The 15,808-nt window shown below is 36.5% G+C and overlaps 1 protein-coding gene across 1 annotated transcript; it reads left to right on the top strand.

The window, feature by feature from the left end:
- The first annotated feature begins 2,505 nt into the window (after nt 1-2,505).
- On the top strand, nt 2,506-13,677 carry LOC109166122. Its single transcript, XM_019315008.1, has 5 exons — nt 2,506-3,053; nt 10,121-10,334; nt 11,307-11,909; nt 11,980-12,110; nt 13,573-13,677. The coding sequence occupies exons 1-5, from the start codon at nt 2,517-2,519 to the stop codon at nt 13,675-13,677; spliced, it is 1,590 nt and encodes a 529-aa protein (XP_019170553.1). The 5' UTR covers nt 2,506-2,516.
- The last annotated feature ends 2,131 nt before the right edge of the window (nt 13,678-15,808 follow it).

Raw genomic sequence — 15,808 nt, 5'->3', positions numbered from 1 at the left:
AAGCCACCATGAACTCAGCTTTGTCATTCCTGATGACTCCTCTGCATGTAGCTGCTCTACTTCTCTTGTTACTGCTCCCATCAGTGTTGACCTTTATCCATCCTCCAGGTGGCACAGACCATGGGTTGCATCTCCTTGCTTCTACCTCCTTCGAAACTCCTGGATTCGAACTCATCTCAAAGGCTTTCTCAATGTCCCTGAATTGCGTCTTTAGCCAGGCAATCTTATCTTGCAGTTGTATCTCCTCGCCATTGAAAACTCGGGCGTTCCTCCATCTCCATATCCATCAGGCGGTCGTGAGAACTGATAATGCTGTGAAGTTAGTGTTTTTAATGGCGCTTTAAATCCAAGCTTCCCCTCTTGTCCCCTGTCAAGTTAGTGTGTTTAATGGCGCTTTAAATCCAAGCTTGTCTGTTCGTGAGAACTGATAATGCTGTGAAGAATCGGTTCACGACCCTCTGCAAAAAGAGAGCGAAGAACGAGGTATTAGCAAAAGAAAACAGTAATTCATCCATTAATAGGATCGGAGGGTTATCTTTCCAAGTTGGCTCAACAGTAGTGATAGCATTTCAGAATCTGCAGTGCCCCTTAAGAAGCAAAGGTGAAATTCGTTTAGTGTGCTTAAGTTTATATGATAATGCTCCAGTGAATAGCGTTTGGTTTCGGTTTCGATTTCGATTCTCGACAACAACATTATGTGTGCATAATTTGAACTATATATCCAGAATGAATGAACTAAAAATCCAGAATCAATGAACTAAATATCCAGCATGAATGAAAAAAAAAAACAGTTTCAATTTCCGTCTAAATATCCAGAATAAATGAACTAAATGTCTAAATATCCAGAATGAATGAACTAAAGATCCAGAATGAATGAACTAAAAATCCATAATGAAATAACAACATAATACTGTTGAGGGGGATCGAAACTGAATTTTTTTTTTTATAAGTGGGACCCGCATTTTTAGTCAAAACGAAGTCGTTTTTGCAACCGTGTGCACCATGCATGGTGCACACAGTTGCACAACATAACCATTGATTCTAGCAAATGTACACAGAGAAATCAGTTGTTATACCGTGGACTTTAGTATAAAACAACAGCATTTCACCGCACTCAACGTATTTCTAAACATTAGCTTTAAGTTTCTGAACATAATAATTTATAAATATTAAGCTTTGAATTTATGAACATATAAGTTTTAGTTTTTGAACATTAAGTTTTGTATTTTTGAACATGGGTAAGGCATGTTATGAACATGTAAAATAGCGAATGTTAACATTGGTGTGTCTAATTTGTTATGAACATTGCGCTTTGAGTTTATGAACGTATAGTGCTTATTAATCCAAAAACAAGTATGTACAAAGTTAAGGGGAGTAGACTACGAGCTCAAGAGAAGCCCATTTAAAACCAACGAGTGTCTAAGTAAGCACGACACTATCAACACTTAGCCAAAATAAGCATAAACCCATAAGCTTAAGGTAAACATATATAACATAGAATACCAAGAAAAGGATCATGCCCAAGCTGCAATCATAAAATAGTCAGCAACACAAGACCAACCACACCTCCAGGTGAAATAAACCAAAAATGCCTCAATTTTTTCAAAATTTTCAAGAGTATAATGACAGTTCTCGAGGTATGACAAAATGACATAAGTAGAAGAATTGAGTGGCACACACGCCCAAAGCACAAACAATGACACACATGCCTAAAGTAAACACCATGACACATATGCTTAAAATAAAGCAAAAGGCACATGGGCCAAAGCCAAAGATATGAGGCAAAAATACCAAGTCAAGAAGAGTAATGGTCTATACCATCAACACCACTATGAACCAGTAGCCAGCAATGCACAAAGTAACAGTTGACACAAAAGGGACGATCTCTATCGCCATTGCCACTTTGAGCAAGTGACCAGCGGGTGTAGAAATATAATTATGATCTTTACCGGTCACCAGCACAACTGGACTAGGCTATTGCAAACATTGCACCAACAATTGCAAGGTAGTCTAAACTATAATCACCACTTTGAGCAAGTAAGTAGCGGCGCACCAAATAATCGTAGATACTAACGAGCTAGTCTGAACCATATTGACACTTTGAGCAAGTGGCCAACGATATACCAAATATTTGTTAATTTAAAAGATTTGGTCATATCACTACTGGAAATTATAGAATTTTTGACCACATGAAAGTGATCTTAAATCAAATTGATACCAAAAAGTGGTCGGAAATAACAACAAAGGTTTTTCCGGATACCAAAAGTGGTCGGAACAAGGCTTTCGACTTGATTTAAGATCACTTTCAGGTGGTCGGAAATTGCATAATTTCCTGTAGTGTATTCACAGAATCAAATTAACAATGAATATTAAAAGAATTTTGTAATAAACTAGCTAGCAGACCATCATCATCATCATATTATTATGCAATGTTTGGAGGGTTGTTGCCACATTCGCTCAGTTCATTGATTGGCACATCCACTCATTCATCCAGAAAACTTGAGAGAGAGAGAGATATGGCTTCTGTTGCTTTGACTTCTCTCATTGCAACAATGAAGTTGGAGTTTCTACAACCCAATAATCCAAGGGTTTCTCTTGATGATGAAGCATCCATATCAATCAATTCTTTGTTTGAAAACCTTTCATCTTTGCAAGCTTTTCTGCAGAAGAAATCCGGAGCTGCTGCAATCAGAGATTTGGAAGTCAAGATCAGATACTTTGCACTGGAAGCCGAAGATCACATCAAAATACAACTAAGCAACTTTCTTCTGGCCAAGAAGGGAGAGGATCAACAAAAAGCTTCTCAGCAACTCAATCAAACTTTGGGAGAAGCAGCAGAAAACGCAGCAGATTTGCTGAAAATAAGCAACGAAGCTAGCGCTGATGATGATGAAAGTCAACGACAATTGATTCCCTGGATAAAACATTCTTTGGCTTCTGAGCCCAGCAATGTTATGCATTCTCTGATGGTCGGGCGTCATCGTGATCTTATGCAGATAGAGGATAAACTCGTCCGGAACGCATATGGACCCAAAGTGATCACAATTCTTGGCATGACTTGTAACGTTTATCCGTTACTATTATTATAACATTAGGATAAGTTATGATAATATTCAGTATTTTATATGTGGTGCAACACTAATAACCTAATAGCTAGACTGCCATTATGTTTAGGAGTCTAGTTAGGGTTTAGGAGATCTAAAGACAATCAACCACAATGATGGCCAGTGGTTATATAAGGTCACTAGTCCTCTCACTGCTCACACTACATACCTCATACACCATCTAGAGAGAGCTGAGTAAAGTGAGAGACAAAATACTCGTTATCTCTGCAGCAGTCCGGATCGCTCAACCGTATCAAGAACTATGGCTGGAGGTTAGTCGATCCTATTATCACATATTGTGATTATGCATGTGATATTTTAGTCTAATAGTTGGTATCAGTCGCCATAAATAATCTCTGCCTAGTTTGTTTAATTGCTAAATATTTGCATATGTTATATACTTTGTTGTTTGAGTTTACATATGTGAATGTTTTTTTAGTATGCAATTATATGGTCTGGCAATTATATGGTCTGGGAATTACATATGTGAAAAAAAATCAAATTGGATATTTTTCCTCTGCTTCGCCGGTTTTTCTTGGAATTCCGGTCGCCGGCGGCCGTTGTTGTTGGAGGAGACGACTGATTTAGATCAAAGTCGTTCTCCCTTCAGCTACCTTCAACAATGGCATTCCGGTGCAGTAGGCAGGACGACGGTGGCGCGAAGGCTTCAGCCGGGTCACGATGCAGCGTCGGCGGGCGGATGGCAGCGGCGCTAGCGTTGCGACGAGGCTGGGTGGCGGTGGTGGAGCTGGGGTTTTTTCTCAGTTACGATACTTCTGCCGTCTTTCCTCTCCTGCCGGCGACCAAACTGCCGTTTGTCCTCCATGGCCGTCCATCGGTGGTTTCCTGTCTGCGCTGCTCTAGGCTAGACGAAGAAGATGATGAATGAAGATGTCTAAGCTAAATGGGCCAGGTCTGGCCCAATTGGGCCAGACTTGGGCTCATATATATAAAAAAAAATTAATAATAATAATAATAATAATATTATTATTATTATTATTATTATTATTATTATTATTATTATTATTATTATTATTATTATTATTATTATTATTATTATTACTGGGCTGTTTTGGTTTTGGGTCAAATCTGAATTGATATTTGGACTACATCAATTCATTCAGATTAACATCTTCATCATATTTAGACTTCTTCTAATTAAATTATCCAATTGAATTTTTTTTATTAAGTCTATTATTAAATTATTATTCAACTTTGAATAATTATTCAGTTTTTAATTTTTCAGTTGAATTTTAATTTAATAATGTTTTTCACTTTAAATTGTATTAAGTGTTGCTATTTATTTGTGGAGTATTTTGTGAGTAATATGCATAATTTGAGCATGCTATTTATCTCTTTATTGCAATAATTATTTGACTGTTATAATTATGCCTGTAGAAAAGCATGTTCATTAAGAAAAATTTAGAGCCTTTAGGTCTGAATTCTATACTATGCATGATTTAGTGCCTATTAGGTGAATTAGTGACTTTCAGGTTAGATTATGCATATTATTACTCAATCTTTAGTTATTACTCCACTCGTGTTTTATAAAGTTTCTAAAGCACATAAAGTACATAAACAATTCTTCGTAGTTTACCCTATTCAAAGCCTTATCCATATGTGAAACTACTCTTTAGATTTCTCAAACGATTTTACTTCAAAAATGAGAACACATGAATTAGGGAAGTTTCTTGGGGAGGAATACTAGTTCTATGGCCCTGGCTTAAAAGCCTTGTTGCTACTAGTCCCCTTGCGACGCTAATCTGTCTAAGGAGTTGGTTTTTAACCGAGCTTCATCTCGACCAACTTTCCTGGGAGTATACCTAAGGATTGTCTATCATATTTTGGTTTAATCTGTTTGTTTATTAGGTTTTCTTGCTAATGTGATTATGTTCTTTGGTTAATTAAAGAGTAGCCACAGCATCTTTAATTTTTTCCAAAATTACATATTAAGTTTTACTTACATAAAGTTAATGCAAGAATATTGTAATTCACTCTGCGTGATATGGCAAAATTTAGCCCACAGGCAATTTTGTTATATTTGTAGGGTTAATTAGGATGAAATACCATACTATGATCATAATTTGCCCACAGGGATTATGTATCGGCATATAGTTTTGGTAGTTTTGTCATTAAGGGTGGAAAAATTAAAATTGCACCCATTCCGTTTCCACCATTCAGTTTTGGTAAATTCATTATGCGTAAAAATTTAGCCCACAGGCAATTTTTATGGCATCCGAATTTATCTTTTGCATAATTTTACATTGGTAATATTATGTACTTCAGTATCTCTCTCAGCTCTAATTTTGTGCCTCGAAAAATTCTAACCAAGCTTTCAATTTTCTTTTTACAGTCACTCTTCCAATTACTCAATCAATAACAATTGATATTCCTATCCTTAATTATGATAATCACAAAGAGTGGAAAGACGCTGTTTTATTGAATTTAGGAATATTAGGGTTTGATTATGCTCTTCGCAATGAGAAGCCTGCTGAGCTTACTGCGGAAAGCACTGAGGAACAAAAAACTCTATACGAGCGATGGGCAACAGCCAATCGCTTGGGCGTATTCCTCATTAAGTCCAAAATTGCCAAAGAGATTCGTGGTCCCGTCGATGATATTGAGGACATTAAACCATTACTCAAGGCCATCAATGATCAATTTGTTGACGCGAACAAATCTCTGGCAAGTACCCTGATAATGCAGTTTATCAATATGCGTCTTTCCACTGTCAAGGGAACGCGGAAACACATCATACAGTTCAGGGACATTGCGGCTCAATTGAAGAAGTTGAAGATTATTCTTCCAGATGCCTTTGTGGTGCACTTTGCGCTAAATACCCTATCTTAGGACTATAATGCATTTAAAATTTCCTATAATACACATAAGGATGAATGGTCTATCAATAAATTGATTACCATGTGTACTCAAGAGGAAACACGGCTTTTAATTGAGCTTGGGGAAAGTGCTTTAATGGCCACAACAAGGCCTAAAAGAATGTCTGGAAAGCCTAAGGGACTTACCATGGCTACGAAGGGGAAACTAACCCCTAAAGCAGACATTAAGAAGATACAAAAGTGTTTCTTTTGCAAAAAGAAGGGACGCATGAAGAAGATTGTATCAAGTTTCAGAAATGGATGTCCCAAAAAGGTAACATTTCATCTTCTTTTGTTTGTTTCGAATCTAACATGTCAGAAGTTAATACTAATTCCAGGTGGGTTGACTCTGGTTCAACAATCCACATTGCAAACTCTTTGCAGGATATGACAAAACTAAGACAGCCGTCGGGAACTGAGTGTAGCATCTTCTCTGGAAACAAGATTGCGTCACCAGTAGAAGCTGTCGGAGTTTGCAATTTAGTTTTGGACAATGGCTTTGTATTGACGTTAGAAAATACTTTTTATGTTCCTAGTTTTTCTAGTAACTTAGTTTCAGTATCTAGACTTGTACCCTTCGGATATTCTTTTGAATTTAATACCAATGATTTCAAGTTATTTCGTTATTCTACTTGTGTTGGTACTGGTACAATGTCTGATGGTCTTTTCCGTCTTAAATTAAAGAATGATTCAGTTTACAATTCTTTACATGTTCAAAACGGCACCAAACGGTGTAGTATTAACGACAATTCCTCAATGTTGTGGCATCGGAGATTAGGTCATATCTCCCTTGAGCGTATTAAAAGGTTGGTAAAGGATGGAGTACTTTCTACTCTAGACTATACTGACTTTGAGACTTGCATTGACTGCATTAAGGGTAAGCAGACAAACAAGTCAAAGAAAGGTGCCAATAGAAGTTCAACGTTGTTGGAAATTATTCATACTGACATATGTTGTCCTGATATGACAATACCTGGTCAGAAATATTTCATCACTTTTATTGATGACTTCTCAAGATTTTCCTATGTGTATTTACTTCATCATAAACATGAAGTATTGGATGCCTTTAAATCATTTAAAGCTGAAGTCGAAAACCAATGTAACAGGAAAATACACATAGTTAGGTCTGATAGGGGTGGTGAATATTATGGTAGATATACTGAGAATGGACAAGCACCTGGTCCCTTTGCTAAGTTTCTTCAAGAGCATGGGATTGTTGCCCAATACACCATGCCTGGTTCTCTGGACCAAAATGGTGTAGCTGAAAGAAGAAACCGGACCCTTCTAGATATGGTGCGGAGTATGCTTAGCAACTCTAAGCTTCCGAAGTCGTTGTGGGATGAAGCACTTAAGACGACAACGTATATATTAAACCATGTTCCAACCAAGGCTGTCCCTAAGGGTTATAGGTTCTATTGTCCATCTCTTACTACTAGGATAGTGGAATTAAGGAATGCTAAATTTCTTGAAGATGACTCGATTAGTGGGAGTGATCGGTTTAAGGACTTAGTTCCTTCCTTCGATCATATTGACTCTCGACCTTCTACGTCATCTGGTGGGGTTGTACTTATTCGCAGTGCTCCTTTAGTTCTGCCTGCAGATATACCACCTACCGTTGAGATTCCACAAACTGTTGAGGATCAACCTTTGGAAGAACCAGTTCAGGACTTACAGCAACCGCCTGAACTAGATTTCGAACCAATGGTTGAACCAACTCAGGATATACAACAAGATTCTGAGCCGATGCAGACTGAACCGATTCAAGAACTGCCACCAGTTCCTGAAGAGGTAGTTTCCCCACAGCCTGTACAAGGTGATGAGGGTCGAACTTTAAGACGGTCTACTCGGGTAAGGCGATCAGCAGTTCCTAGTTATTATGTTTCGTATCTACAAGAATCTGACATAGGGGTTGAAAATGATCCTGAAACATTCTCTCAAGCCACAAATTGTGCACAGTCTGACTTATGGTTAGAAGCCATGAAGCATGAAATGAATTCCATGAAGAACAATGGAGTTTGGGATCTTGTTGAGTTGCCTAATGGGGCCAAGGCCATTGGCTGTAAATGGGTTTTTAAGACTAAAAGAAACTCATTAGGCAACATTGAGAGATACAAGGCCCGGCTTGTTGCCAAGGGATTTACTCAAAAAGAAGGAATCGATTACAAGGAGACATTTTCTCCTGTATCAAAGAAAGATTCACTCCGGGTCATTCTGGCATTAGTTGCACATTTAAATCTTGAGTTGCAACAAATGGATGTGAAAACCGCTTTCCTAAATGGTGATCTAGAAGATGAGGTTTATATGAAACAACCTGAAGGTTTCTCTTCTAGGGGTGGTGAGCATTTAGTATGTAAGCTTAAGAAATCCATATACGGTTTAAAACACGCCTCCCGTCAATGGTATATCAAGTTCGATGGGGTAATTTCTTCATTTGGTTTTGTTGAAAATCCCTCAGATAACTGTATATACCAAAAGGTGAGTGGGAGTAAAATTTGCTTTCTTGTTTTATATGTGGATGACATCTTACTTGCCACCAATGATAAGGGGATGCTTCGTGATGTGAAACAATTTCTTTCTAAGAACTTTGATATGAAGGATATAGGTGATGCCTCTTATGTTATTGGCATTAAAATTCAGAGAGATAGGTCCCGTGGTATACTGGGTTTATCTCAAGAAACCTATATAAACAAGGTTTTAGAGAGATTTCATATGCAAAATTGTTCACCAAACGCTGCTCCCATATCTAAGGGGGATAAATTCAGTTTGGACCAATGTCTGAAAAATGATTTGGAGAAGGAATCCATGGAGAACATCCCTTATGCTGCAGCAGTTGGATGTCTTGGATATATTCAAGTCTGTACGAGGCCGGATATTTCTTTTGCGATTAAAATGCTAGGGCGTTACTAACACAATCCGGGGTTAGACCATTGGAGAGCTGTAAAGAAGGTTCTAAGGTATCTCAAAGGAACCAAAGGTTACAAGCTTGGGTTTAGGAAGACGGACAATTTAGATCTTGTCGGTTATTCAGACGCGGACTTCGCTGGCTGTGTTGATTCTCAAAAATCAACTTCTGGGTGCGTCTTCATTATGGCCGGTGGGGCTATCTCATGGAGAAGTGTTAAACAGTCCTTAATAGCTACTTCTACCATGGAAGCTGAGTTCGTTTCCTGTTTCAAGGCTACTTCACAGGGTGTTTGGCTAAAGAATTTTATCTCTGGGCTTAGAGTTATGGATTCTATATCTAAGCCATTGAAAGTCTACTGTGACAACTCAGCTGCAGTCTTCCTACCTAAAAACGACAAAAGTGGAAGTCGAACTAAGCACATCGACATTAAGTTCTTAGCAATTAGGGAATCTGTCAAAAATAAAGTTGTATGTATTGAACACATTCATACTGAGTTGATGTTAGCAGATCTCTTGACTAAAGGCATGCCACCATTTAAGTTCAAGGATCTGATTCATAAAATGGGACTTTAGCCCAATTTGTAATTTGTATATATACATTCAGTTTTAATAAAATTCTTTGGCATTCAGACATTTTCTCAATTAAGTGTGTACACCTTCATTTGCTTTATATTGATGAGAAAATGTACTTCAGGGACTTGGAATAAACATAGGGTTTATTTCGTTGGGTTTTGTTTCCTAATTAAGTGCTCAATGGCAGTTTGCATTTGATCATAATGGATACTACTCGCGCTAATGAGAACATATCATTATGGTTGGTGTTTTTCTGTTATTGAGTGGTAGTGCTTGCACCAAGTGGGAGAATGTAACGTTTATCCATTACTATTATTATAACATTACCATAAGTTATGATAATATTCAGTATTTTATATGTGGTGCAACACTAATAACCTAATAGCTAGACTACCATTATGATTAGGAGTCTAGTTAGGGTTTAGGAAACCTAAAGACAATCAACCACAATGATGGCCAGTGGTTTATAAGGTCACTAGTCCTCTCACTGCTCACACTACATACCTCATACACCATCTAGAGAGAGCTGAGTAAAGTGAGAGACAAAATACTCGTTATCTCTGCAGCAGTCCGGATCGCTCAACCGTATCAAGAACTATGGCTGGAGGTTAGTCGATCCTATTATCACATATTGTAATTATGCATGTGATATTTTAGTCTAACATGATTGGTATAGGAAAAACAACTACTTTAGCTAAGCATCTCTATAATCATCCAAACGTTACATCCCATTTTGATATACGAGGTTGGGTTACTATATCTGGGGAATACAACAAGACCCAAACGCTATACGACCTTCTTTGGACACTAACAATGGAGGCAAACATTCATAATGACGATGATGCAGCAGCCCAGCAGGTCTACAACTTCTTGAGAGGTAAGAGATATCTAATTGTTTTGGACAACTTATGTAACAATCAAGCTTGGGATGATATAGGAAAATGTCTCCCTCGAGATAATAAGGGACATCGCATAGTGATAACCACTACGCATTACAGGAGGGATAGTTATGATTACATCGATAGATATATCCATAACATGGCTTTGCTAAATCAAGAAGAAAGTTGGGATTTATTTTGTAATAACCCTTTTTTGGAGCGACACATGACACCTAAATTTTAAAAAATTAGGAGCCAAGTTGTGGAGAAATGTGAAGGATTGCCGCACTCGATTCTTGTTGTTGCAAAATGTCTGTCAATGTGTGACAACATACAACAAGAATGGAAGAAGGTTGAAAAGGAAATTGAATTGTTTGGTGTTCTAGATAACAAACCTCTCACCTTCACTTATCATTAGTTAAAGCAACATTTGAAAGTTTATTTTCTATATTTTGGAGTCTTTCCAAAACGTGCAATCAAAGTGAAACTACTTATTAGGTTATGAATAGCTGAGGGATTTATTAAGCAATTTGAGGGCAAGGAGTAAGAAAATCAAGCTTATGAGTATTTGCAAGAGTTTATTGATAGAAGTCTTATTTTAATTGACACTTGGAGTTGTAATGGAAAAATTAAGACTTGTAGGATGCATAGTGCCTTGCATAGCTTTTGTGTGAGAGAAGCTCAAAAAGAGAACGTAACATTTTTTGTGCTTTAAATACTCAGCAACTTCCACGAGGGTCGCTTAGCATGTTTGCAAATTCATGCCGCTGGTTAAGTTTATACACACATAGTTTTGACTATTATGTGTTGTTGAGAACAAACCGCCCTGGGTCCATTTTCTTCTTCCACAAAGATGCTGAAATATCTTTCAAGTTGCTAAGAGTTTTAGCTTTCGTTCCATCTTCATTTCTTCACAAAGAACCAACACGCTTACGGGAATTAGTTTTTTTTGAGATACCTATATGTGTCAGAATGGTTTGAGGGTCTTGATTATGTAGTTTCAACTAATCGAAACTTGCAGACACTAGTTATTTCTGGTAAAGAATCCCAACTTGGAGCATCTACTCTCTGTTTGCCTTGTACAATTTGGGAGTCACCGCACTTACAGCATCTTGAACTTGACAAATCTTATGAAATTGATCCGCCAAGCATGGATAAAGATATTATGCAGACATTATCTTGGGTGTGTCCAACTCATTGCAGAACAAAAGAAATGTATTGCAGGTTTCCAAACATTAAAAAATTGAAATTTTTTGTATTTGGAAGCAATCCCATTGTTTTGGATACTCTTGAATATTTGGAACGACTTGAGAAGCTATCAATTTCAGTTTGGGTTGGTTGCATTGTAACCCTTCCAAAACCATCTATGTTTCCTTCACAACTAAAGAAGTTGAGATTGAATGGTACTAACCTTTCTGAGAGGGATTTAATGGTAATTGGCATGTTGCCTCAACTTGAGGTTCTCAAGTTGGAAAATACTTTTCATGAGGAAATTTGGGATGTAGATGAAGGAAGATTCAGTCCATTAAAATTCTTGCTTCTTGAAAATAAAACACTCAGGCGCTGGCCGGTTGGTCAGTGAAGGATCGTTCCCATGTCTTTGTCTTAAGCGCTTAGTGTTAAGATCTTGTTATTGTTTGGAAGAAATCCCTTATGTCTTGGAAGATACTGTTTTCTTGAAGTCAATTGAGTTGCAGCAATGTTGTCGTGCCCTCATTGCTTCTGCAGAGGGTTTTCTAGAATATAAACGCGAGATTGGAAATGAAAATTTTGAGGTTAGAATTAATTAAGCTGCTTAGTATAACATGATCAGGCCCGGCCCTATCATTTTATAGGTCTGGGGCGTAGTAACAAAATGGGTTGTATAGTAAATTAATATATGTTTTTATAATTAAATTTTAAATTAAATAATAGAAAAATACCAATATTAAATAACTTGAAATAAGATTCTCAAGTTTTTAACAATTATGCATACACATGAAATCATTTCTAGATGCATTCTTAAATCCAAAATAATCAATAACTGCATCAGTGCTTTCATAAATAAAGAATTATAGTTTATAGAAACGAATAAAACTTAATTATTGGGAGCAATAAATCGAAATATTCTAAACGTTTATAGAAAATCACATTATAATTATAATAAATAATGAAGTTATTTTTAATAAAAATTTGTAATACAAAACTCACAAACGAGAGCATAGCATAAAATCTTAATTATTGGGAGCAATAAATCAAAATACTTTAAACGTGATAAAAGATAGATATATATTCATAATAAAATATGAAACACAATTAATTGAATAAAATAGTTCAAATGAAAAACACATAATAAATCACATATCTTCTATATTGATATCATATTTATAAATACTTTTTCTTTTTGTTAGATTAATTTCAAAATTCTATAAATTAATTTGAATATAATGACGCACAATAGGACAAATAGGACTTCTAAATTACATTGACTAGATAATTCATAGAAAAATTAAATTATCTTTTAAAATATTTTTCATAACTAAATCACAAAATATATTACATATACATAACTCATTATAATGTTCACAAAATAACACATATTTTAAATATAAGTAGTAAATTACTCGAATAGAAATAGATTCAAAATTTGATATGAATCACAAATCAATCTATATTATAAATCTCACTATAATTATAGAAAGGTAAAAAAAAATCACGAAGTTACAAATTAAATTTAAAAATACAAATTATAAATATAAATAAATTTCATAAGTTAAAATTTTAATAACTATATAATAATATCCCAAAATTAGGAAAATCTTACTATATAAAAAAGCCACAAGCCTAGGAATTCACAATAGAACCAAAAATCCGGCCCAAACAAAACGCCGTCGTTTTTAGTGTTAAAGAATATATAAAGCAGTTGTGTATTTAAAGATGAGATACGAAAGGTTGATACGCATTTTAGAGTATTTGGCTGGTTAGAAGATAATTGAACATGATCTGCATACGATATTAATTAATTACGACCTTTCATATTTCGATAAAGAAACATAGGTATCCGAAACATTTGCCGTAATTAGCCGTCGAGTCTCTTTGGTATCCGAACAATTAGCATTAATGACCATATCTATACAACTCTTTCTTACAAGTTATATAAAGAGCTCAGTTTATATCAATTCCAATACATCACAAACACTCTATATAACAGGGATTATAGTGATTGTTTACAATTCATATACAATCTCTATCCTTCAGAATAAGTCTTTGGAAACAATCTCTGTCCTTCGGAAACAATCTAAGCGATTAAAGATTGTTGAGTGCATACATATGAAATCCGAGATAGAAGAGGAAGTGAAATGATAAAGTGTAATGAGTGTGTCTTCCATGACACAAGAGGTATGCATTTAAATACAGTAGATGATATAGTACTCAAAAAAAAAAAAAAGTAGATAAATTATTCAACCAGTTATACCATTTTACCTGTTTTGCCAATAGGTTTCAACTTACACATAACAAAAAACCTATGCCTGTGACAGTAAACCAGTTGGTTATTTAATTTTTTTGGGTGTATTTGTATTAACTAATGTATATGTAAATCATTGTCAACTTGCAATGTATAATACTTCTTTTTACTGTTTTTATCTTTTGTTTTGTTATTTTTTGGTTTCATTCATTGTAGTTTTCTGATATTTTGCAATCACAAGGCCAGGGGTGGGCCGACACCTGCGGCCACGAATATCGTCCGGAAATTGGCTGGCCTTGCGGGCTAAGTTATGCCAAACTTCGGTATCATTTTCCAACCGACAGAGAGCAAGAGAGGTTGTGGTGCACCGAGACCACCGATATAGTTATTTGGTTCGGCCGAAACCGAGAGCTCGTGTGCACCGGCACCTGTGGGTACGAATGTCGTCCGAAAATTGGCTGGCCTTGCGGGCTAAGTTATGCCAAACTTCGGTATCATTTTTCAACCGATATAGTCAGGCCGAAACCGAGAGCACCACTCTCGTGCTACAGAGAGCACGAGAGGTTGTGGTGCACCGAGACCACCGATATAGTCACTTGGTTCGGCCGAAACCGAGAGCTCGTGTGCGCCGGCACCTGCGGGCACGAATGTCCTCCGGAAATTGGCTGGCCTTGCGGGTTAAGTTATGCCAAACTTCGGTATCATTTTCCAACCGATATAGTCACTTGGTTCGGCCGAAACCGAGAGCACGACTCTCGTGCTACAGAGAGCACGAGAGGTTGTGGTGCACCAAGACCACCGATATAGTCACTTGGTTCGGCCGAAATCGAGAGCACCACTCTCGTGCTACAGAGAGCATGAGAGGTTGTGGTGCACCGAGAGCACAACTCTCGTGCAACGGTGAACACGAGAGGTGCACTCTCGTGTTGCACCACAGCACGAGAGATGCACTCTCGGGTTGTACTCTCGTGTCCTGAACAGGTACACCCCAATGGTCTGAAACCCGAAAGTTCAGCCTGTTGTGTATATTAAACTCATCTGTTACGGAATTAATACTACTTTAATTCCAATATTAAATATGAGTTTAATCCTACTTAGTGGGTGACTGTTACAGGTGTTACACAATTGATTTTAATACCAATTTAGTGGCCATGTTAATTGCTATCACTCCAAAAATCCTATATAAAGAGAGGTAGAGCAGTAGCTTTTCACACACAACAAGAAACTAAGGAATTCCAGTACAGTTTTGCTTCCAAACACTCTGCTTCTACTCTCTTCTTTAGCAAACTGTGTTCTTGCTTTGCTTTGTTTGCCGGGTTCTTTGTTTAGGTGCTTAAACAAAGAATCGTAGCACGTTTTATCCTGGGAAACCTAGGCTACAACGCTCCTAGCACTTGTGGGAGGTACCAAATAAGGTTTTAAGGAAAAGAACAATCTGTTCAACTCGTGTTAACCCTTACCCAGATTCTTTCACCTTTTCCTTCCCTATATTTTTCTGTTTTTCCCATATAATAATAATCTTTCCATAGGATTATTATTTTGGGGTTTTTTAACCTTATTACCCAACAAGAGTTTCATCATATATACTTATATAAATATATAAATGAATTACAAGAGTCTTGAAAACTAATTGAAATATTTTCATATGTAAAAAGTGCAATATCCACAAAAAAACATATAATCACAATTCAAAAGTAAAGTTCTCCAACCCAATTCAACAACTTAAGAAAATTGATACGCAATTTTCTAAACAAAGAGAATCTATCGCCTCTCGTATGTGTGCAACGAGTTCCCACTTTCGATTTGTTTTATAGTAGTCATCAACTTTAGCTCTTCGGATGCTTGTATTTGATGATTATTCAACATAACATGTTCCAACTTCAGATTAGTTTTATAGTAGTTATCAACTTCATCAGCTCTTCCGATCCTTGCATTTGATTATTTAACTTGAGATATTTTTCAAAATATCCTCTTAGATGCAGAACATATATAAGGAGAGAAAATCAAATTATATTGGATGAATACATA

Source organism: Ipomoea nil, unplaced genomic scaffold (assembly GCF_001879475.1).
Source record: "Ipomoea nil cultivar Tokyo-kokei standard unplaced genomic scaffold, Asagao_1.1 scaffold3087, whole genome shotgun sequence".
Taxonomy (NCBI): Eukaryota; Viridiplantae; Streptophyta; class Magnoliopsida; order Solanales; family Convolvulaceae; genus Ipomoea; species Ipomoea nil.
Note: the sequence above shows the minus strand (reverse complement) of the source record. Positions and strands in the feature narration are given on the sequence as shown.